The following is a 23,818-nucleotide window of genomic DNA, read 5'->3' as shown; positions in this document are numbered from 1 at the left end:
TGCGGCTGAAACAAGAACTTTATTATCATAAACTGCTGATGAAGAACATTATCAGTGTCTTAAGAGCTCTATAATGTTCAAGCACTATGTGTAGAGGTTTACAGTCAAACCTCTGCTGGTCCTGAGCAATAACAACCAAACACAATTTAAGTTTAATCCTGAGGTACATTCAGTTTAACTAACACAATGAAAAAGATGGAACCCTGCTTCTGTAGTGACAGTCCAATTTTGGTGTCACTGATACTTCAGGCTCTGATGAGGCTCAGTATCTGCTTTCATATAAATATCTATGAAGTGAGCTTTATTGCTATAATGGTACTGCTATCACAGAGCTTTTCAGGTTGTTCATACCCTCTCCATTTCCAACTAATGATAAAATAGTTACAATAATCTTGCTCACTTTTTCATATTTTGGTTTTCACACCCTTTAATGTAGATACGTGTTTTACACATTTTCAAATTTCTGTCATTTTAAATTAGATAGCATTAGTATTTTGCAAAATGCTTTTTTTCACACTTCACCAGACATGTTGCACATATACATATAAGGAATATTGGATATAATTAAAATATTTACTAAAAATGACCTCAATCTGCAATCACATGCATCCCATTGCAATTGATCCTGGAAAATAAACCTTGATTTAATACATAAAATTGTATTTTTGGAGATCTGGTGACTTTGTCTTTTTTCATTGACACAATCAGGAGCTGGAGTTTGCTAACCTGACAGCTGTTCTTCACTGTATCCACTCCTTCATAGCTGCCAAAGTGGCCTCAGTGGATCCACTCTTTGTCAACAATCAAAGCATCACACGAAAGTACATGTACAACAGCTAGAAACACAAGTGTTGTAGGGAACATGTACCATCTTGTCTGTGGTTTCATCTACTATTTTATGCACAATATCTATGAATATATCTAGTTCTTGTTATTTTTGTATGACTCTTCTAAACTAAAACATTAAAGAAAACAAACTTTTGGATTAGATGATATTTTGACATGCACTGATTAATGGTTTGGTACTTGATTATCCTATCTTCACTGGTCTGCTTAAAATGAATTCATGTTGATCATGTAGCAAAGCAAATGTTCACATGTAGTACATGGCATTATGGGTTTGTAAATGCATGCATTGCATTTAACACTTTACAGACCATTACGGGTGAACCTTGGAAGAAGTTAATACTCTAATATGAACTTCTGTCCTTGTGTCTTTATCTAAAGTTATTGACCGATGATTATGATTATCCCTAAATCAATGTACAGGTTCAACTGTTAAAATATATTTTTCACAATTGCAATCTCCATTATTATACTTTGATCTTGTTTTATCAAACTGCTGCACAGTAACTGCAACGAAGCCTCAACTTTTAGCAACTTTTAGCATGAACTGAAAGTGGCATAATTTTGTATTGAAGTGTCCATGATTATCATCTTTTCAATCTAAAATTCCTTAACAGTAACACATTTCACAGATTTGTAGTATAGCTGTTTGATTAAATAGTAATTAGATCACGTAAGGTCGACCAACTACCTTCATACAGAAGTTTCTTTCTCTTTCTAATCTGTGATCAAATTGAAGACCCATAATTTGCCACATTGTTCTGTATGGTGTTATTCAGTACCTTTCCAAATAAAGGAGCAGTTAATTAACTGTTGACAAAAAGGTGTATGATCTCTTTTGTGCCCAGATCTCTTTTGTGACCAGAGTACTGATAACACTTTGGGATGTTTAAAACTGACAGGACTCTTTGTACTGTCTCTGCTCATTGTTCATTGCTATGCTGACAATTAGTGCAATTACAGAAGATAAACACTAATGTACCATGCAAAGTGAAATTAAAACTAGGCTACATTAATTGTTCTGCCTCTGAACTGCTTCTTGAACTGACTCTGAATTTCAGTAAAAAAAAAAAAAAATGTACATCATTAAAAAAAATTGTTTAATTGATCCTATTTCTTGGATTTAGTTGACATTACAAGCTCAGAACAAAAGGATCATCTGAAGCACTTTAGTGTGAAGCAAAACCCTTCAGAGAGTGAATTCTACGGTAGCAGCACTCAGTTCTATTAAAAAAATTTCTGCAGACTACCGGGCAAAAGGAAGACAACTACTTGAAACTGAACATTTCTGAATAGAGGAAGGCTTAAATGAGCTCTGTTAAAATAAAACAGCATTTTTAATTTGCATTACAACCTCAAAAGAGATGACAAGATCTTGCTAGGTGGAGCACTTCGACACAGTCTCTTACTGTTAAATTATGCACACACCTTCACACAGGAAAAGTTCCTGACTGAAGAGGCTTGTAATTCAGTGCTCAGGCTTTGTGTCATATGATGCAAGCTATGTGATGTTAATGTGCACGTACTGATGCAGAATAATCACAGTTCCAGTTACCTTCAACAGATAAAAACGGATGTGAACACTTGGATTTCTTAAATCCCTTCAAGGTCTTAAATGTTAGGTGTGTGTGAGGTGGGACAGATTCATGCAGGGCTGGAAAAATAATTCAGTACTTTACAGTACTTTAAAGTACTAATTACAAGTCATATAGGTATCTTCTTCTTGTATCAAGCAATACTCTGACTTTGCAATACGTTAGTCTCAGTTTAATATTCAGTCATTTCAGTTTAGCATCCAATTAAGTTCATCAGTGTAGAAAAAAAAATATCCAAGCTGTTGTGTTGACCTTGAAGATGAACATCCGTAGCCTTACCTTACTCTCAGTAAAATTTTTCAATATGCTATTGTAAGCAAAGTCTTGTATAAAGTAAGGTATGTCCTTGCCTCCCTAGAAGGCATGAATGGCATCTAATTTGAAAAAGCATGTTGAGGTAAGTTTTGCTAATATATGCTAACATTAACTGGTTTTATTTAACTAGCTTAGCCTGTTTTCTTCACTAATGCCAGGTTAGACTAGCATCGATTCTAGTAGTTAATGTACAGTAACTGGTTAGGCAGCAAGTCAAATTCTAGCTAATGGTAAACATGGGTTATTTACAGGATAGTGTGTTTCTTCTGATAAATTCCTTATCAAACATAGTATGCATATAACCAGATTATTACAGAGTATAGAGATCAAATAATGTTTTCAGGCAAAAAGGGCATAGTTACTTTTAAAATGAGAATCATCTTCTAACATCCATCCATTTTCCATACTTCCAACCCCAGAGGTGTGAGGCAAATATGCTAACCACTACATCTTCTAACGGTTTTAGATAAGTAATAAAAGTTACTTTTCACATGAAAATACAACATTAACTTCATTTTTTCCACTGAGTGATAACTTTGACGTACATGACAGTCTAGTGTGTATATTTTTGAGGTTTCTACCTACGTAAGCTGTGCACTTGAAGAACAGCAGAAAAGACTACAAAATCAAGTGGCTTTTGTGTGGGGTCAGCAGAGTATGACTGTGTCCTCCAGAAGGAGAAAACTCCAGAACAGAAACATATGTGAGTACACATCGAGAGCACGATACCACACCGAAAGACATGCAGTAAGAAAATTTACTTTCATATTTTATTTATAGGAGCCTAATTACTGCTTATTCATAAAATGGTTTGGGTGGTAAAATATTCTGTGTTAGATTTCCCTTGCTGATATATATATTAGCATGTGATGCAGACACAACTATAGCATATATATTTATAACTTTTAAAATTTTTTAATAACTGTAGTTTGTCCTCTGTGAGTTGGAAAAACAATAGTAGAGTTGTAGCAATAATGGTAAAATGCTCACAGACTATATATATATATATATATATATATATATATATATATATATATATATATATATATATATATATATATATATATATTTTTGTTGTTGTTGTTGTTGTTGTTGTTTTAGCTCTGTAACAATGTTGAACTCTACACCCAGGCTGCTACTTTGCTGTATTTTGCTTTCTTACACATCTGCAGATACAACTCCACCTGAACGTAGGTCTTGTTTTATTCATCACGTAGAATGTACCTGATTTATCTCCATTATACATCTTACTTTAATTTGCATATTAGCACTTCAGCTAATAGCATAGCGTAAAAGTAGTATAATAAATAATCACATGGGGTACACAGAATTTTAAATCAAATTCTCTGTAACCTGGGTGATAAGATGTGCTTTTGTGACTGTTTCTGATAATTAGCTGAGGTCATTATTCATCACCCAGCAGATGTATTATAGATTATTCAGCCTTTGCGCATTCACATTCATAAGGAAATTAGTTAGAATTTATCTGTAAGATATTCTTAACTTAGCTACAGTTGAATTTGGAGAAACCACTTAAAGTATTCATTATGTTGAACTATTTCAATTGCTTTTGTTTGATTTTCTGTAAATTTTGACAATAAACCTGATTTTCAGTACGGGTTGAATAATTTTGATTGCAACTGAATATATACTGGAACAGGCAGGATCACTGTATTGATAATTGTTATTGTATTGAACATATCTTGAAAATAAGCCGAATATACACCAACGGTCTAAAGACAGACTTATTCTATGTTTTTATTTTACCCGCACATTTGAGAATAATAAAGTCATCAAAACTCTGGAGTAACACAAATGGATCTAGGGGAATTATGTTGTGATGAAAAATCCAAAATAAATCAAAATAATTTTGTATTTTAGAATCTTCAAAGTAGACACCCTTTTTACCTAGAATTTCCAGAAATGTATTGTTGGCATTTTCTCAGTATCTTGAGGAATCCCCCTGAGATGCTTTTTAAACAGTATTAAAGGAGGTCCCACCAATGCTGGACTCTTATTGGTTGCTTTTCAGAATATTTCGCTCCAAGTCATCCATACAAGTGCCCTCCACTAATATTGGCACACTTGGTATAACTTGCCTTGTAACGTTTTGATCTTTTGTTTAAAAGGTTTATCTATAAAAAAATATATTAATATTGTTCAATATAGGTGTGCAACAATTATTGGCACCCCTATGAATTCATATGAGAAAAAGATATTTGAAATATATTCCCATTGATATTTTTATTTTATTTTTTTAGTACACCTGGGTGACCAGGAACAGGAAATTGTTCAATCATGACTTCATATTTCACAGATGTATAAATATAAGGTAACAGCTAGGCCAAATTCCCTTAGTCATTCATTGGTAAGACCAAGGAATATAGCTGTGATGTGTGGCAAAAGGTTGTTGAGCTTAACAAAATGGGAAGTTACTATAACAAAATAGCAAATGCATTGAAAATGCCCATTTCCACCATTAGGGCAACAATTAAGAAGTTCTGGAAATGTTATGAATCAACCTGGAAGACAATGCGTGTCTATATAAAGCACTGTTTTGTGAAGAGGATGGTTCATGTGTGTATGTATGTGTGTGTATATATACCTACACATACATATACACACACACATATACATACATACATATATATATATATATATATATATATATATATATATATATATATATATATATATAGATAGATAGATAGATAGATAGATAGATAGATAGAGATATAGATATAGATACACATACTAATATCTGATTTAAGGCATTTATAGAGCATTTCTGATTCGTAAAGTTTGCTGCTGTGTTCTTTTTTTTTTGGAGAGCTTAGGATATATAGCCGTATATAAGTATATGATAAGTATAAGTATATTAAGTATAAATGTCTGTGGTTGAGGTGAAATTTAGGAAGCTTTACTTCTTTCAATGATTAAAGTTTAACTACAGGGTGTCCCAAAAGTCTCCAAACATAGGAGAAATGAACAGTTTTTAGCCAAATTTCTTTAAATTTTTTCATACATGGTTTATATTATATATTTTTTCAGATAGTCTTTAAGATTGCCTTTGACAAAAGAAGAATGCATTGGTGTACCAGGAAAAGATACAGCACAAAGATAATTTAAAGGAATACATGCGAAGTGCAATTACATGCACGACACCAAATGTGTTAACAACAGTTCATCATGAGTGGGAGAGACTCTGTGTGTGTTTACAAAGAAATGGCAATCATATAGAGGATGTTTTGTAGATAAAGTTACATTTTGCTAAAAAGTGTTACCTTCTCCTATGTATGGGTTTTTTTTGGACACCCTTATTATTTAACAGTAGTCTATTATTATAATATAAAAACTATAATAAAAAAGTGAATACTATTCAGACTTTAGGTGCATCATACAGTAATAGCTAAACCATAATAACTGAACCATTTGCGCCTTCATTGTATGTCACAGTGTGGATTTTTAACTTCTACAGTGTAAGTCCCATAAAACATATCGTCTTTGCGTTTCTCAGAAACTTTGCTAATTTCTTCAATACAAGAGAGTCTTCAGATGGTCAACAATGCAATTCATCAAACAGCAAAAGGGTAAACAAGATATTTTCTTTTGCATAAATTGCTAATTATGACAGGCTATCACATTATATAATTATTATCTTATCTTATTATATCATTATATAATAATTATTTTAAATGAATGAAATAAATAGATTTACAGTACCTTTCTTTCTGAATAGCAGGAATCAGTCTCAGCCATCCTACATGCAGATGTTTGCTTTCTCCAGGCAAGCAGCAGCAGGAAGTTATGAAATATCAAATGCAGCAGACGTCTTTCAAACCACTCTGCTACTTCTAAAGAAAAAGGAGAGTAAGAGGCAGAAAAGATCTGTCTCTGTTTCAGGTAAGATTCTGTTTCAAGAAAATTAAAATCATACTTTCATTTATACTGTAGGCTAAAATCCGATATTACAGGAGACTTATTCATTTTTATCTTTGGAGAATTATCTGTCAGTATCCTGTGACATTATACATTTGTGTAAACCTATGTAGTATTTTAGAAAAACAATTCTACTTTGTTTGGTACTGGCATTTCTGGATCCTGGAGATCTACCTTCCAACAAAACAGTTCCTGCTGCTATTCTAACAGACCTGTTCTGGCTAATCAAGAGGACAGATTATCTGGAGCAGGTGTGTTGGATTAGGACTGGAAATCAATTCAGTAGGAAGGCAGATCTCCAGCTTGGTGATCACTATATTATTCCAAAATTTCCAAAATGTAGTCCTTAAATAAGGAATAAAACATGACAGGGCATGCTGGTTTAGGAAAACAAATCAATGATGGTATGGTGTTATACAGCCTGATGCGAAGGGAAGTTCCTGTTACCACCCTGAAATTTATTATTGTCCTATAAGATATCCTGAAGCATTTGATTCCTCTTATACTACAGCAATTTGCCAGTGAATACAAGTTTTAATTTGTTAATGATGGACAGTTTGTAGTTACATTTAATGTTATGTGAGGCTAATTACTTCCTGCTATTGTTTATATTATAACAGCTATTCTATCTTTTGAGGTTAATAAGACAAAAAAGCAGCTTGTCATGTTACTGTGAAACCGGAGTCCTCTGTCCTGAAAGTCCTTCCCCGTGGCAGAAAACCTACTGACACTGGAGACTCCTTCTATAGATGTTAAATAAACATCTCCTTACAGAACACATGACCATATCAATAATTAGATGGTTTTCTTTATGAAATAACCTCTAGTTTTTTAAAGTATGTTTCTTATTACGCTTAGATGATGTGGAGAGTCTGCCATACAAGTCCCTGTCAATGAGCTGTAGAAATTCTAATGTCTTAAAACACGCACATTAATATAAACCTGTGATTTGAAATCCAGCCAACACTATTTGTCAGAACTATGCTGTTAAGAAAAATTATTCAACACCCACTGACCAATCAGATTTTGGAATGTAACTGCACTGGTGTATAAGTGTAGCATAGCACAACTGTTGTAGTAGCAGCATTTAGCAGGAGTGAAATTTCAGATTGATTGAATGCAGACTTGGTTATAAAGGTGTTACATTAATCCCAGTAATGCATGTTTTAACAAAAAAAAAGAAAAAAAAAGAAATTGAATTTAAATGAGTCGATTAATTAGTTAATTTCTTTAGAGCTTCTTTCCCTGGAGGAAATGGAGCTGATAGCAAATCTGTCTGGGTGTCCTCCACCCCTACAGCCAGCCAGCTGTCCTATAGGAGGAGATTCAGAGAAATACCGCACCATCTCTGGAGTGTGCAATAACAGGTATCTGGCTACTCTCTTAATAATTCATTCATAACACACTGCACAATGCCCATCTTTCAGGCTGTTTTGAAACCGTATTAATCAGCCCTGTGCTTGCTCTCATGCTAACCGGACCCTGGCATTTTGCTGAAGCAACAAGGCCAAGTTGATAAGATGAGCTATGACAGATAGGATAGGTCAGGGCTTGTGGAGCAGATAGAGGGTATTCTATTTGCAGCATGAATGTGAGAGCAGCTAAGGAAAAGAACTAAGCAGCGTGAGAATCATGTATTATTGCATCAAATGTGTCCAGCACACAGAGAGATGCTTGAAATCAATATTTAAAGCTACTCCTTTGGTGTGTGGCATTACAGGGTTCAGGCTGAGCTTCTCTATAACACGGAACACAATCCTTTCATTCATGCACTCAAGCATTATTTAAAATCTAGGTTTATTAGAGAAAGTATGGCATCTTTCCTTTTCTTCACTTGATTGGAATTATTTATGAGATAGCACAGTGGTCCAGCTGTAATCACATAGTTGTATGTATGATTATAATTGCTATTTCTACTAAAAGCTCAAAATTAGCCCTACAAATATAATAATTACTCTTTATGTGATTATTATTTATTCTTTCCATTCTGAAACTGTGATTATACATAATTGTAGAAGTGGATTTCTACATGTAAATATTGAACTGTTTTCATGAAAATGTTTTAAAGGGCATCAAGTATATACACTACTACTAAGTCTGGATTCACTTGACTGAAATGTTTCTCATGATCTTAAAAATCTTTTGATCTGAAGGTGAATGATTAATTGTTTGAAATCGGTGTTGTAGACAAAAATATAGTTGTGCCAACATATTCATTTCTTTCATTAGAAAACTAACATTTTATTTACAAAAAAATATATTTTTTAAATGGATGACTTGGAGTGAATTATTCTGAAAAGCAGCCCAATAAGTGTCCAGCGTAGGTGGAAACTCCTTTAATACTGTTTAAAAAGCATCTCAGGGGGATTGATCAAGAAATCGGTTGAGAAAATGCCAAGACTAAATTTCTGGAAATTCTAGGCAAAAAGGGTGTCTACTTTGAAGATGCTAAAATATCTAATAATTTTTATATATTTGGATATTTTTTTTTTTTTTTTTATCACAGCATAATTCCCATAGATCCATTTGTGTTATTCCACAGTTTTGATGACTTTATTATTATTCTAAAATGTGGGGCGGGGGGAGAATGAGTGTGTCCAAACTTTTGACTAGTAGTGTATGTAAGTCAGTATGTATGTATGTTTTATGCCACTCTGCTCATATGTAAATATTACATGACTGACAGCGTCTCTGTTTGCAGAACAATATGCAAATACTTTTGTTTTCCTCAAAAAATGTGGTTCTACATGTCATGAAATGTTTCTGAAACAATATACAAATGCACTTTGTTATTCAGAAATAAACCTCTTTGGGGAGCAGCCAGCACGGTCTTGGCCAGATGGCTCCCAGCAGAGTATGAGGATGGAGAAAGCCAACCAAAAGGCTGGAACATTGGGTACCAGTACAGCGGCTTCCGTCTCCCCCCTGTAAGCTACAGACACTCATGCTCACTTAATCATGAAAAACAAGAGTATTGGAGTGCACAAGTTTAAAAATATCACAATTAAAATCAATTTAACAAGCTATTTATAAGAGCTGGTAATTAACTGTCATTTTAAGCCCCACTATTTAACTCTGCTTTACTTTCTTATCACTTATTTTGCACCCAATTATGAACACAGGCATTTTGTTCAATTCTGGATGTTCTGACACTTTATCCTTAAAGTTTCCAAAACCAGCTGTTCTTTCACTTTGGGCACCTGGCGTCTGCCATCAGTTTTGTATAATGTGTCCACTGGAGGTTCACCCTGTATTTTTTATTTATTTATTTATTCCAAAAATATATCCCACTGGGTCCATTTTTACTACATTTCCAGGCAGTAAAAATTCATACCCATGTCTTTATAGCTGTTAATTAGACATTTCTTAGACAAGGTGATCATAAATAAATAGAAACAGAAATATTCAGAACAAGATTTGCTCAGAACTCTGCGAGATCGAGACTTGCCCAGAACTTGTGCTATATATAGGTTTGGAAGATTAATTGTGTATAAAAAAGATGTTATGTTTATAATAGATAAGTGTGGGAGTATATCTGAAATGGATGACTCAGGAAGTGAAAAATTGCTGCATTTTTTTATTGTGATGTGAGATTGAGAAGTAATATTTTTGTATAGTATTTAATGAGGGTAAAATCAAAACAGGTCAGTTGAATGAGTATGAGGACTCCTTGAGATCTGCTATAATAGCATGTGCTCGTTTCCACAAATGTTCCGGAAAAACAACCACTTTGATCACATACAAAGTGGGAGTATTTCTGACATGAAACCAAAGAAAAGCTGAAAGTGGAGGCTGATGTCACTTATTATTTATTTATTTATTTATTTATTTATTTATTTACAGGAGTAAACCCTAAGACCCAGGGTTTTGCCTCAATCCTGTTGAATATAGCAGACATTTAGGATTACAACAGATTCAATCTTCCTCACAGTCATACATCTGAAGTGTTTCAGCCGCTAAAACAATCTCAGTAGCCTTTCTTGGTCATCTCTTAAGTAAATGGGAGACTTAGTCCACATTAAAATGTATGAGACAGGGAGAATTATTTATTTAGAACTGAGCAGAGGCCTGACAGCTGAAGAGAGAGGCTAGAAAAACAACACATAAAATTACGAAAGCATTTTTGGTCTAGGAGCTGAGCACATTAATCACATTAGTCTTGTCTGATTTAAACATCACATCAATCATATTTTAAGGTTCGGGAAGTCAGCAACAAAATTATGCAAATCTCCAGCCAGTGCTGCTTAGAAGATGAGGCGTATTCCCAGATGCTGGTGGACTGGGGTCAGTATATAGACCATGACATCTCCTTCACTCCTCAAAGCACAAGCAAAGCTGCCTTTTTGGAGGGATTCAACTGCCTACACATGTGTGGAAATTCCAATCCTTGCTTTCCGATTCAGGTAACATTTACACACAAATGTCAGCAAAAATGCCACAAGATGGTTTGAATAGAGTATTTTTTTTATTATTATTATTTTTTTAATGGCCTTGTGTATATGACAAATCCAGCACCCACCTGTCAAAACTAAAGGTGCCAAAAAATGTTCTTTGGAGCAGTGATTCTCAAAGTAGTCTGTGAAGTATAACCAGGGGATCCATGATTTTATTATTATTATTATTATTTTCTTACAGTGGTAGAAATCATTGTCCACTGTTATCAAAGTTGCTATAAATAGTTTTGTGTTACTGATGTTATTACTCTAATTAAGTGGTCAGTTGAATTGAATAGGTTTATTCCTAACTTCAATAACTGAAAAACAAGTCAAGCCTATAAATAATGCCAACTTGGAACTAACCTGGCCAGAATATTGCTGCAGACATTTAAATAATGAGCATGTTATTTTAATGCTTAATAAAATAAATCTGTACTGGGGGGGTTTGTGGATGATGATGATGATTTTTTTTTTAAATATAAAAACATATTTTTTTAAAAGTGTCATAGAAGGGGGGGTCAATATGGAGGGTCAATATTTTACAGTTCAGCATCCTGAAATCATAGAATTGTCAGGCAGAACCTTATCATTTCAATGTCTCTAAATGTAGAGTAATGTTTTTGATACGGCCAGCCTCCTATTGTAAGGTGTGAATGTATATGCCACAGTTCAGGAAAGGTCATTTTAAATGTGAGTTAGAGACGGGCTTAGTAGGAGGATAATCAGTATCTGTGACAGGAGCCTAAAATTAAAAAGTGTATATCTCATTGATTGCTTCTTTATCACTGTCAAACCTCAAATACTGGTGAAAATAGCAAGTTGCTAGTGTGACTCTCTCTTGACAGAGATACGTTTCAGACTCCTTCGGGGCAATGACTGCTCATGAAAATACAGTGGGAAATTACAGAGCAGTGTTGTTTTGCAACTAATCTCAGTATCCCCAGCTAGAGGCAAGAAGGCAAGCACCATAGATACACAGAACAGTGGAATTTATTCTTATTCATGATGACCTTGAGCACACACCAGACTCTAAATACCAATATTATGATATTCATCAGGATAAATGATCAATAAGAAACAAATAAAAACACATTGCTGACACATATGGTAGTGAAGGGCACAGTAGGATGTAAGCCTCCTGCTGGGCTTAAAAAACTGCCTTCCAAATGTTGCAGAATATACAAGCTACGAAATCCATGGCACAGCTCAAAACGAATAATTCGGTCTACATTGAATAATTTTTTAAAGATATTCATCATGAAACCCATCGTACACAGTGATATATGTATTGCTCTGAGCATACTGTTAGATCAAAACCAAGCGCATCTTCAGCGTGCTAGCCTGCAGCACTGAGAACTGGCCCTGAGCAGCAGAGCTATTTTAGGAATGTGCAAGCTATGTTCCAGAGAACGACTTCACAGCAAACAAACTATAGAGCAAAATGAAACAAATGTGACTGGCCAGTAATCTCTGACTGAAAATGGACCTTTGTCAGAAGCGTTGCCCTAAACCTCTAGGCTGGAGTTATGCTAACTTAGCTGTGGGTTGGGAGCTCATTTAAAGAATCTTCAGCTCTGAAACCAGAGAGGATTAAACATTTTAGAAGAATAAATAAAGAGCTTTACGGAAAATTACATTTAAGGAGCTGATACTGTCAACCCACAATAATACTTTGCTTGAAAATGGCACTAAAACACTACTGCTCTGCTTTTCATTACATTTATTTATTTCTGGTCAAGCTACACTACACCTGAATCCTATTATAACCTTTGCAAATACATATTTATTTATTTATTTAAATGCCAAATTAAAAATATTCTAATGATGTGCTTAAGATACAATATTTAGCTGCCTCATTAATCAAGTGCAGATATCACACAAAGGATATTTCAACTTTAATGCCAATTTAATTCACTCTGTAGGATCATAGAGAATTAGATGAGGCAGTGTGTACAGGGCTGAAGGGCTAACATGGACAGTTGTTTAGAGAGGAGACAATTAGACATTAAGATGGAAAAAACATAATCTTTGAAAACATAATGTACTCTCTGTGTCCCTGTATTTATGTGTGTGTCACAGATTCCTCTGCATGATAAACTGTTTGGAAGTAAGAGCTGTCTCCCATTTTTCCGCTCGGCACCAGCCTGCCTAAATGGCCCAACACACACTCTGCACCCACAACAGATGCTGCAGAGACAGCAGATGAATTCAATCACGTCCTTCCTCGACGCATCTACTGTCTACGGACACTCTGTAGAATTACAGAAAATGCTCAGAAACCTCTCGAGCTCTGAGGGTTTGCTTGCAGTTAACAGTGAACACACTGATACTGCAGGCCGTGCTTACCTGCCGTTTGTCAATAACCCCACGTCTGCATGCTTCCAAGAGCCAGGTACAGGCCCGAGAAAACGCCTGGAGTGTTTTCTCGCTGGAGATAGCAGGGTGAACGAGATTCTGCCTCTGATTGCTCTTCACACGCTCTGGGTGAGGGAGCACAATCGCATTGCCACACGATTGAAACAACTGAATAGCCACTGGAGCTCCAAGACGATCTATCAGGAGAGCCGGAAAATCGTCGGAGCTTTGCATCAGGTATGAGAAATCTACAGCGCTATCTTCTACTCATATCAGAGGGACAAACAGCTTGACTAGTGTTTGGAAACAATCGATCATCTCTGCATCATGGCCATCGTGCCATGTCTCGGGAGAAACTTCCTTTTCATATGGTAAAGCTGGAACTCTTATTATACGCTAATTGTAGCAGAAATCACCACAAAACTCAAACATTAATATCAATTTAAGACTGATTGAGTAATAATTTAAGATTGGGATGAAGTTTAAGCACTATTGCTCAGAACTGGAAAAGCTCTGGGGTGTAATTAAATCAAAATTATCTCACTGCTGAAGTTGAACAATGACTGCAATGAAACATGACTTCTCAAGTTAATTTATGTAAAATACATTCCATAAATTACTTATGCTTCACAAACTTGACCTCTAACGGGTGATTACTAATGATGAAGCTCTGCATATTTGGGTCCTATTCTCTAAACTGCATAAAAGTACACGCCTCAGCTTTACAGAAAAAGAGAATGTAGGGAAACTGTGCATTACATACATTTCCCTGGAACATTACCCATATCACTCAAACATTAAGTATAATAAACAAATACTCCTACAATTGGGTATGGCATCATGCCCTTCTTTCCAGCCGAGGATTTTCAGTTTCAAAAACATTTAGAAGTAATGGCTCGTTTATAGCTATAATTTTACACAAACTGATACATGAATATAGTAGAAAATCTGAAGCTAGACAGTTGGCCAGCTTTATTGAGAACAGTGTAGGAGGAAAATAGTTTCATCATTGGTTATGCAGCTTCAAATCCTTCTCCAGAGGTTTCAACATAGAGCAGCGCTCACATGCTCTGTAACCCATACTGAAACTGCAATATGCTGCTTCTATGCTGCCAGTGTGCTGATTCTTTTATATGTATTATTAACAGTACCCAGGAAAATTAACTACCATATAATTAGCAAAATCATTTCCATAATGGATGCTGAAGCTATTTTTCCTTTTTGAATGTATTGTTCCATTTAGACCATTTCAGAATTTCTAATGCTGCAGAGTTCAAATAGCAGGGGCAGCTGGTATAAATGGAATAACAGAGCTAAGCCCTGCCCCTCTCTTTCAAAGATAAAAAGACATCACTTTAATGGTTCATTTTTGGCATCCACATCAGAGTATTTGCTATTATGCCTTAATGCGTATTATTTTAGATCTTTTTTGGAACCAAGCTCAACAGCACCACCAATGGCCATGAGAACACAGAATGGTATAAAGAAGTAAGACTGGCGCTGAATTCTTTCTAGCCCAGAATATAGATGCATGCAGCATATCAGTGATCATGTCAGGTGATTACACAAAGTAAAACACCCCCTAGATTTGATCTCTAGGTGGGCTAATTCGACTGGCTCACCGACACATTTGTAACAAGTCATCAGCAGTGATTGAGAAGGCACATATGAAATATGGGTGTAATCAGTGCGAATGAGGGGGATTATTTATTTATTTATAGCAATAACATCCTTTTTCCACAAAATGCATTTGGTGGAGAAACAAAAATAGATGGCCTATGCAGACATTGAGCAAAATTACACAAAAGGACAGATGACAGCGACAGCATTTTTGGTATGAACAATAAGTTAGAGTATGAACTGCATGAAACTAGTAGGGCACTACGGACTTGGAACATTTAAAAAATCGAGTTTGTGTGTATGTACATGTGTGTGTAATAGTTTGTCCCACATCATACTTATTATGCCATCAAGGAGACCTCATGACATAACTGGCCAACCCTAATTGTTTCGTTGTCAAGCCATTGACAGATATTAGATTTTAGCTTACATCTAATATCATGACCAGTCTTCACTAGCAAACAGAAAGGTGATTCACCAAACTCAGAAGAGAATACATTTATAGATTAAAGGCTGTCAGCCACAAAACTAATGTCTATCCTCTTTGAGCAGTCTGTGCTGGATCAAAGAAACATTTCATTGCCAAAAACAGGATCTATAAGGTTGAATGCAGCTCATGCCCCTTAAATTAAAGTGGCAGAGAAAGAGACTCTGAAGTGCTATGAGACAGAAGTAGATGAGATGCGTCAAGCAGAGTGTGCACTGTTTTAACAAAGTCCCAGAGGGACTGATTTCACAAAAAAGCAATAAAAAATGGTTTCCAGTGCCTGGTGGTGAGGTGGTTACATTATAGCTTTAAGAACAGTGAGTTTCAATATACAAAACCCGGCTGCAAGACAGTGAAGGTAACATTTTCAGTCAAACAGACATTGTAGGGTCCACTGAAACATCTACAGTACAGCAAGGATTTTGTTCAGCTTAGCTATTTTCTTTTTCTTTCTTTCTTTTTTTTTTAAAGTTAACTTACATGAAGTTGATAAGGCCAGATGAATTTCAGTGGGATGGCACAGGGGAAAGAAACATACAATCTTATCTAATCTCACACTTCAGCATGTCCCAAATTGCTATCTAACACACAGATATCTAGTTGAGAACAGTAGCAAAGCATTATGTAGACTTAAGTGAGCAAACCTGGACCTGCACTGCTCAAATGTATCACCCTTAGGTCATCTGGAACTTCTGGCTTTTTTCCCACCATTTATCTCACTTGGAACACCTATACATTTTTAAACCCGGGAAGACTTAGGTCTTATCGGGGTAAAGTGTATTAGCATTTTCCCTCAACTTCCCCAAAATAAACCTTAGATAAGAATCTAAGGCTGTGTGCTCTCTTTACAGATCATCACCATGAGGGATTATATTCCAAAAATCATAGGAGAAGAAGCGTTTGATCAAATCATTGGACCTTATGAGGATTATGATGATACTATAAATCCTTCTGTCTCGAATGTGTTTGCCACCGCCGCATTCCGCTTTGGTCATGCCACCATCTCGACACACATCAGGAGGCTGAATGAAAGCTTCCAGGAGCATGAACTCTTTCCTTCCTTAAAACTGCATCAAACCTTCTTCAGTCCATGGAGAATAATCGGAGAAGGTACATATTTGTTTTGCTTGTTGATTCTACAGTATAGCTCACTGTCACTATAATTTTCAGAAAACCAAATCTACTTCAAAGGAAAAGAAGAAAATGAGAAGCAGAACCACTCTCTCTGCCTTCATTATCATGTTGATTCATACAGATAAGGCAGAAGATAGTAATATTGAATATATTAATGTTAAATTGTGATCGCTCACATGCTCAGATGCAGACAACCCTCAAGTCCTAGTAGACTAATTAGAGGAAGTACTGTATGATACGTCCCTACTTTGGTTGTAACTCATGGATTCATTTTCAGAAGCAGACATATTTCTCACTTCCATATCTAGAAGGAATTTTTCCAGATTTTTAAAATATTACAGTATATTATAGTGAGAACTCAGAAGGGTTCCCCTCTGTAGGGGATGAAATTAATGGCTTTTTGGAATGCAGTGGAATGACTATGTTAACAAATACCACAATTTAATAATGAACAGGCCAACTAAGCAACAAAAACTTCCCCAGGCTACCATGCAATATTTAGGAGGTACAGTTCACGTAGCCTGATTTTAGAAATTTACAGAGGAAAAGAAATAAAAATGCATGAGTTATGGGCTGTATGCTAAAGTAGTGATGAAAACATCTATTTGCTATGCTTTCAGCTGTTTTATTCCATTTAAGTTACAATTTAATATTACCAATTTCAGAGGTGTAAAATTCTTGAGTAATTGTACTTCATTATTAAAGTATTATTTTGGCGTATTTATACTTCATTTGAGTATTATTAAAATTAAATATTACATTCGTACCTAATTACATTTCTAAGGAAAAGTTGACTTTTTACTCTCTACATTTTTATTTAGACTTTCAAAGCACTCCTTACAAATAACAATTTTTCATCTAATTTGAAAAAGAAAAAAAACACACATTGAGGCAAGTTTCGCTAATTAGCCAACATTAAACATTTAACTAAGTTATCCTATTTTCATTTATATTAATGGGTTAGAGTAATATTGATTCCATTAGCTAATGTAATTGGCTAGGCAGCTAGTCAGTTTCTAGCAAATGGTAATTATTGGTCATTTGCATTATACTTTACTTCTGATCAAACTATGTAGCGTTAGTCATGCATATGACCAGCAAATTTACAGAGACTGAATGGCATTTACAAGACATAGTTCAGTGGATATAAAATGTCTACACACCTTGTTAAAATGGCAGGTTGCTGTTATGTAAAAAAATTAATCCAAGATAAATCAGGTCAGAACCTTTTCTACCTTCATTGTGACATTTTAAACTATTAATTAAAGTGGAAAAACAATAAAAAATCATTTTAGGGGGAAAAATTAAAAACAAAAAAATGTACAAGAACCCGTGTGCACACCCCTAAACTAATACTTAATTGAAGCACCTGTGAGCATTCAATCTTTTTGGGTAAGGATTAGTTTGGCACATCTTGACGTTGCAATATTTTTGCCATTCTTCCTTGCAAAAGCATTCTAACTGTGAAATTGGCTGGGCATCTGCTGTGCACAGCCATCTTCAGGTCACCCCACAGATCTTTGATTGGATTTTGGTCTGGACTCTGGTTGGGCCATTCTAAAACCTTGAGCTTGTTTTGGTGAAGCAACTCCTTTGTTGATCTGGAGGTTTGCTCTGGGTTGTTGTCAAGCTGAAAGTTGAAATTCTTCTTTATTTTAATGCTTTAGCAGACGCTTTAAGGTTCTACACCAAAATTGACTGGTATTTGGAGCTATTCATTATTTCCCTTCACCCTGTTTAAAGCCCCAGTTCCAGCTGAAGAAAGAGCCCCAATGTATGATGCTTCCACCACCATGTTTCCCCATGGAGATGATGTTCTTTTGGTGATGTGCCAAGTATATCTTTTGGTATTATGGCTCTACACTTTGGTCTCATCAGACCAGAACACATTATTCCACATGGTTTGGTGAGATTTATGTATGTATTTATCTAGTTATTTGTTAAAAAAGGCTTCCGTCTTGCCACCCTACCCTATAACCCCCACAGAGATATGAAGAATTCAGGAGATTGCTGTCACATGTAAGGAGCAACCAGTACTTGCCAGAAATTGCTGCAATTCTTTTTATGTCGCTGTAGGCCTCTTGGTAGCCTCCCTGAACAGTATTCTCCTGATCTTCTCATCAATATTTGAGGCACGTCCTGTTCTTAGTAGTTTTACTGTCATACCATATTTTCCCCACATCTTGATAATTGTCTTTACCATGTTCCATAGTACTGTATATCCAATGGCTTGGAAATTTTTTTGTAACCCTGATTGATATTTTTCCATAATGAGATACCGTACCTGCTTTGTAAGCTCTTTGCTGCCCAATTGCTTTTCCAGTTTGGGGGGGGGGGAGTTGGGGGGTGTTAATAAGTTAATAAGTCACTTTAATTGATGGCAGATGTATACTAATTAGTATTTAACAAGAGTTTGAATGTGATTGGTTGATTCTGACACTACCACATTCCGAATTATAAAAGGTGTGTTCACTTGTGCAAGCTGGGTATTGGAAGTTTTTTGTTTTTCTTTTTTTCCCCCGAAAAAACATTCCTGGGTGTTTGTCACTTGATATTTATATGGTGCAATTTCACAATAAAGGTAAAAAAGGTTCTGACATGATTTAACTTAGTTTCATTTTTTTTCCATCACAAAAACCTGCCATTTTAACAGAGGTGTGTAGACTTTTTATATCCACAGTAGTTGCTTTAAAATGAAAATGATCTTCTAAAAATTGTCCAGCTTTCCTTCAAAAATGATCATTTTGAAAGGCCCTTTATAGTAAATGATCATCACTTCAGTTTGGAATGACCCTACAGTGGGTGTGCCATCCTCAAATTTTTTGGGAAATGGGAGGAATCCAGACATGGGGAGAACGTGCACAGAAAATGGATAGTATCCTGAGGTCAGGATTGAATCAGGGTCCCTGGAGCTGTGAGCCAGCAATGTTTCCCATTGTACCACTGTGTCTCTTCCATGCAATTACAGAGACTATAAAACAGTACATAGAAAAATGGTGTTCTATAAATATATTTCTATATATAGCTATATATATTTTTTTAAATTAGGAAGAGCTTTATTAATACAGCCATTGTTTTCATATCTAATCATCTATGTATTTTGAGTAGTTTGATATACTCTATTTGGGGCTTTAACCATAAATGTATCTTTTTTATAGCTGTGTGTAAAACTTGAAGTATAGCCTCTCTGGCTGATTCCTCTCTACAGGAGGATTGGATCCAATATTACGAGGTCTCATAAGCCGAGCAGCTGCCAGACAAAACCAACATCATCTGATGAATGAGGAGCTCACAGAGAAGCTCATGGTGCTCACTATTCCAGAGGCACTTGATCTGGCAGCTCTAAACCTCCAAAGAGGACGAGATCACGGCCTGCCAGGTGACTGCACTGCCAACAGAATTACACACGTTGTAAATTACAGTCTGTTATATTGTTAAATAAATGACTGTGACTGTACAGACGTGCTTAGAGCAACCCTTAAGGCCAAATATAATATCAACTCTTTAAAATGCATTTCAGGTTACAATGCCTGGAGGGTGTTTTGTGGATATGACAGAGTGCAAAGCAAAGCAGATCTGAAGGAAGTGATACATGACAAGGCTTTGGTGAAAAAGATAATGGAACTGTATGGGCATCCTGATAATATTGATGTGTGGCTGGCAGGTCTGGTAGAGGATTCAGTGCCTGGCACTAGGACAGGCCCTCTGTTCGCATGCTTGATCGGAAAACAGATGAAGATGCTCAGAGAAGGTGACAGGTAACTCGCTTAGTCCATCGTTATTGTAAGTGGTGAATTGTATGTCAGTGTGGAAGCCTTGTCAAATCATAATGGAAAAGAAAAACCCCTCAAAAGTGTGGTCAGGGGTGAGGTGCACTATTTTATAGATCGATTTTTAAAAAAAAAAAAAAAAAAATGAAAGAAAGAAAGGAAAAAAGATTATTTTTTCTTTATATAGCAAAATATAGAGACCTCTAATTTAATTTATATTTAAATAGAGAATTTGATAATGCCTTTCTATAGTCACAAAATTATTGTGTCAGTCTAAGTCTAGATACACTGTATGTGTTTCAGATTCTGGTGGGAAAAGCCAGGTGTGTTTTCCCAGCAGCAGAGACAAGAGCTACAGAGACACTCACTGTCTCGAGTCTTATGTGACAACAGTGGGCTGACAGAGGTCCCCACCGACCCCTTCCGTGTAGAAATGTACCCTGAACACTTTCTATCATGCACAAATATACCTTCAATGGACCTGGATGCATGGAAGGAGGACCCTGAAAAAGGTAGTACCTGTTAACCAATAAATAAAATAGTACTATATATATATATATATATATATATATATATATATATATATATATATATATATATATATATATATATATATATATCGCCCACTTCTCAGTTGGTTCACAATAACTCCAGTCTTTTTTAATTTGTTAATTGGAATGTTGTATTATGTATGTGCTTGCCATGTTTCCTGTTAAAGTCCATTGCAACCTTGCGACAGCTTCCCGATCCAGCCATGAAAATGATAAATGATTTCAAAAGCATTCTGGATTTTTTTTTTTAATTATAATATATATATATATAATATATATATATATATATATATATATATATATATATATATATATATATATATATATATATATATATATATATACACACACACACATATAATAACATTTACTGTGCAATAGTCTTAGGCACATGCAAAGAAATGCTGTACAGCTGAGGCAGTAAACTGAAATAAAGAGCAGTAAACAGTAATGAATGAAACAAAGTCGATATTTGGTGTGACAACCATTTGCTTTAAAAAAATTATTAGTAGTCTCTGGAACAATTTGTGCAGTTTTATAAGGAAATGAGCTGTAAGTTTTATCGAGCATCTTGCAGAACCATACACGGTTCTTCTGAAGACTTTGACTGTCACACTTGCTTCTTATTTTTGCAGCAAAACCCAGCAGGCTTCATTGTGTTTTTTGTCTGAAAAGTGGTCTCTTACATAATATGCTGCTTTCTTTACTGACATACAAAATTTTTCTGTAATTTTGTGCTGGAAATCTAATGTTTGGAAATATAAAATGTTTTTTTGTACTGACCCAATAATGCAGAAGTCATAAAATAAAAATCTATAACAAAGTTTGTCCTAAAAATATTGGGTGGCTAAGACTTCTGCACAGTACTGTATATACTCAGCAAAAAAGAAACGTCCCTTTTTCAGGAGACTGTATTTTAAAGATAATTTTGTAAAATCCAAATAAGCTTTACCGATCTTTATTGTAAATGGTTTAAACAAAGTTTTCCATGGTTGTTCCATGAATTGACCCCCCCGCGCCTCTTTTTGTTCAGGGACTCATTATTCCATTTCTGTTCACCAAATGTCTGTGAAATTTGTTCAGTTTATGTCTCAGTTGTTGAAAGTTTTTATGCTAATACAAATATTTACACTTGTTAAGAAATTTGCTGGAATAAAAACAAAGCAGAAAAGCAGTTGAATGTGAGAGGATGTTTCTTTTATTGCAGAGTATATTATATATATATACACACACACACACACACACACACACACACACACACACACACACACACATTTACACACACATACAAACATAATTACAAATAAAAATAAAATCATTACATTTCCCATTTTAATGAAGAATCGTTAAAATTGCATTTTGTTTTTTATTTAGTACTGCCCTGAGTAAGCTATTCAAGCTTATTCAAAACAGCAATATGATACATTAAGATCCAGGGGGGTGTAAACATTTGAACAGGATGATTGGTGTAATTTGTTATTTTGTTTAAATATTTTACATTTTTTCAGTTAGTGTTGCCCTTCAGAAGCTACATAACATATTTATGGTTCACAGGAGACGAAATAGTAACAGTTTACATCAATCATCCTGTTTAAACCCCCTGGCTCTTCATGTGTCATGTTGCCTTCTTGAGCATCAGTGAATGGATCTTAATATGTAGCCACTGTTGCAAAGGGGTTAAATATGCAGAAGATGCTGGAAAAGCAAAGAATGTGCAGGACCTGGAGGATTTTTATGAAGAACAGTGGGCAGTTTAACTGCTCATGACAAACAAGGGACTCATGAACAACTATCACAACATAAAAGCAGTCACTGATCATCCAGGCAACAATGCACAGTATTAAGAATCAAGTGTCTGAACTTTTGAACTGGTTTATTTGTGTTGTGGATTATATGTAAACATCTATTATGTGAAATAGCAGTACAAAATAAAAAACAAAATGTACCTATTTTGTATGGCTGTATTACTCGATTCTGCATGATCAACTATTCAAGTAATCTATAAATTGCATTAATAAAGCAATATACTTAATATACCATAGATAGATGTTTGGCTCTTCTTTAACATTTGACTGTGCTTATGTTCTTGACAGTGAAAAGACTCACATGAGACTAATCTTACTAAAATACACTGACCAGGTATAGTCTCTTTAACATCTACTGGCGAAGTGGTACTAAAATCCAGTAGTAGACAAGCACTTGTGCACATTAACCTTGATGAATCAGATACTGGCAGGGTAAATATTTACATTACATCTGGCAGACGCCCTTATCCAGAGCGACTTACATTTATCTAATTTATACAACTGAGCATATGAGGGTTAAGGGCCTTGTATAAGGGTCCAGCAGTGGCAGCTTGGTAGTGCTAGGACTTGAACTCACGACCTTCCGATCAGTAGTCTGACATCTTAACCACTGAGCTGAAAAGCAAAAAGTTGCAAAAAATAATAGTAACAGGGACAGTAAATGATAAACAGGAGATTAATATAAGCCAGGTAATATATAACATTTTAAATATATTTTGTTGAATGTTTTAAACTCACTTATATTTCTGACTCACTATGTAGACTATTATTGACTCTTGTTGTTTTGGGGATTTCCTTAGCCTAGTAGCTCTAATGCAAAACTAATAAAAAAAATAAAAAAAAGCCAAACATGCCCTGATTGATTACATTTTGCAGTAAGGAGATAACTGAGATAATTACATTTTTGGCTGAACTGCAGAGGATGACTTCAACTTGCAGTGCTTAAGCTCTTGTGGACTCTCAGG

At 35.2% G+C, this 23,818-nt stretch overlaps 2 protein-coding genes across 3 annotated transcripts in view; both read left to right on the top strand.

Annotated features, from left to right (window-relative positions):
- sntg2 (syntrophin, gamma 2) overlaps positions 1 to 1,909 on the top strand; it is a 45,962-nt gene extending 44,053 nt beyond the window's left edge. For both annotated transcript variants that reach the window (XM_017477175.3, XM_017477176.3), the window contains exon 17: positions 709 to 1,909. In XM_017477175.3, the coding sequence (XP_017332664.1) occupies positions 709 to 840 (132 nt within the window). In that variant the 3' untranslated portion in view covers positions 841 to 1,909. The remainder of the gene's footprint in view (positions 1 to 708) is intronic.
- Positions 1,910 to 6,311: 4,402 nt separating this feature from the next.
- Positions 6,312 to 21,023, top strand: tpo (thyroid peroxidase). Its single transcript, XM_053682675.1, has 10 exons — positions 6,312 to 6,346; positions 6,499 to 6,659; positions 7,930 to 8,062; positions 9,493 to 9,622; positions 10,892 to 11,098; positions 13,211 to 13,723; positions 16,445 to 16,703; positions 19,936 to 20,106; positions 20,248 to 20,485; positions 20,801 to 21,023. Exons 1-10 carry the CDS (start codon positions 6,312 to 6,314, stop codon positions 21,021 to 21,023), a joined length of 2,070 nt encoding a protein of 689 aa, XP_053538650.1.
- Positions 21,024 to 23,818: the final 2,795 nt, after the last annotated feature.

This window comes from Ictalurus punctatus, chromosome 9, assembly GCF_001660625.3.
Source record: "Ictalurus punctatus breed USDA103 chromosome 9, Coco_2.0, whole genome shotgun sequence".
NCBI classification, from domain to species: Eukaryota; Metazoa; Chordata; class Actinopteri; order Siluriformes; family Ictaluridae; genus Ictalurus; species Ictalurus punctatus.
This window is presented reverse-complemented; position numbering and strand designations above follow the sequence as displayed.

Bases quoted from the DNA above. Each gene is read 5' to 3' on its own strand.
- tpo (XM_053682675.1), top strand. From the start codon at position 6,312: ATGGTCAACAATGCAATTCATCAAACAGCAAAAGG. The intron at 13,724-16,444 runs GTATGAGAAATC...CTCTCTTTACAG, and splicing joins TCGTCGGAGCTTTGCATCAG to ATCATCACCATGAGGGATTA. The intron at 20,107-20,247 runs GTGACTGCACTG...AATGCATTTCAG, and splicing joins ACGAGATCACGGCCTGCCAG to GTTACAATGCCTGGAGGGTG.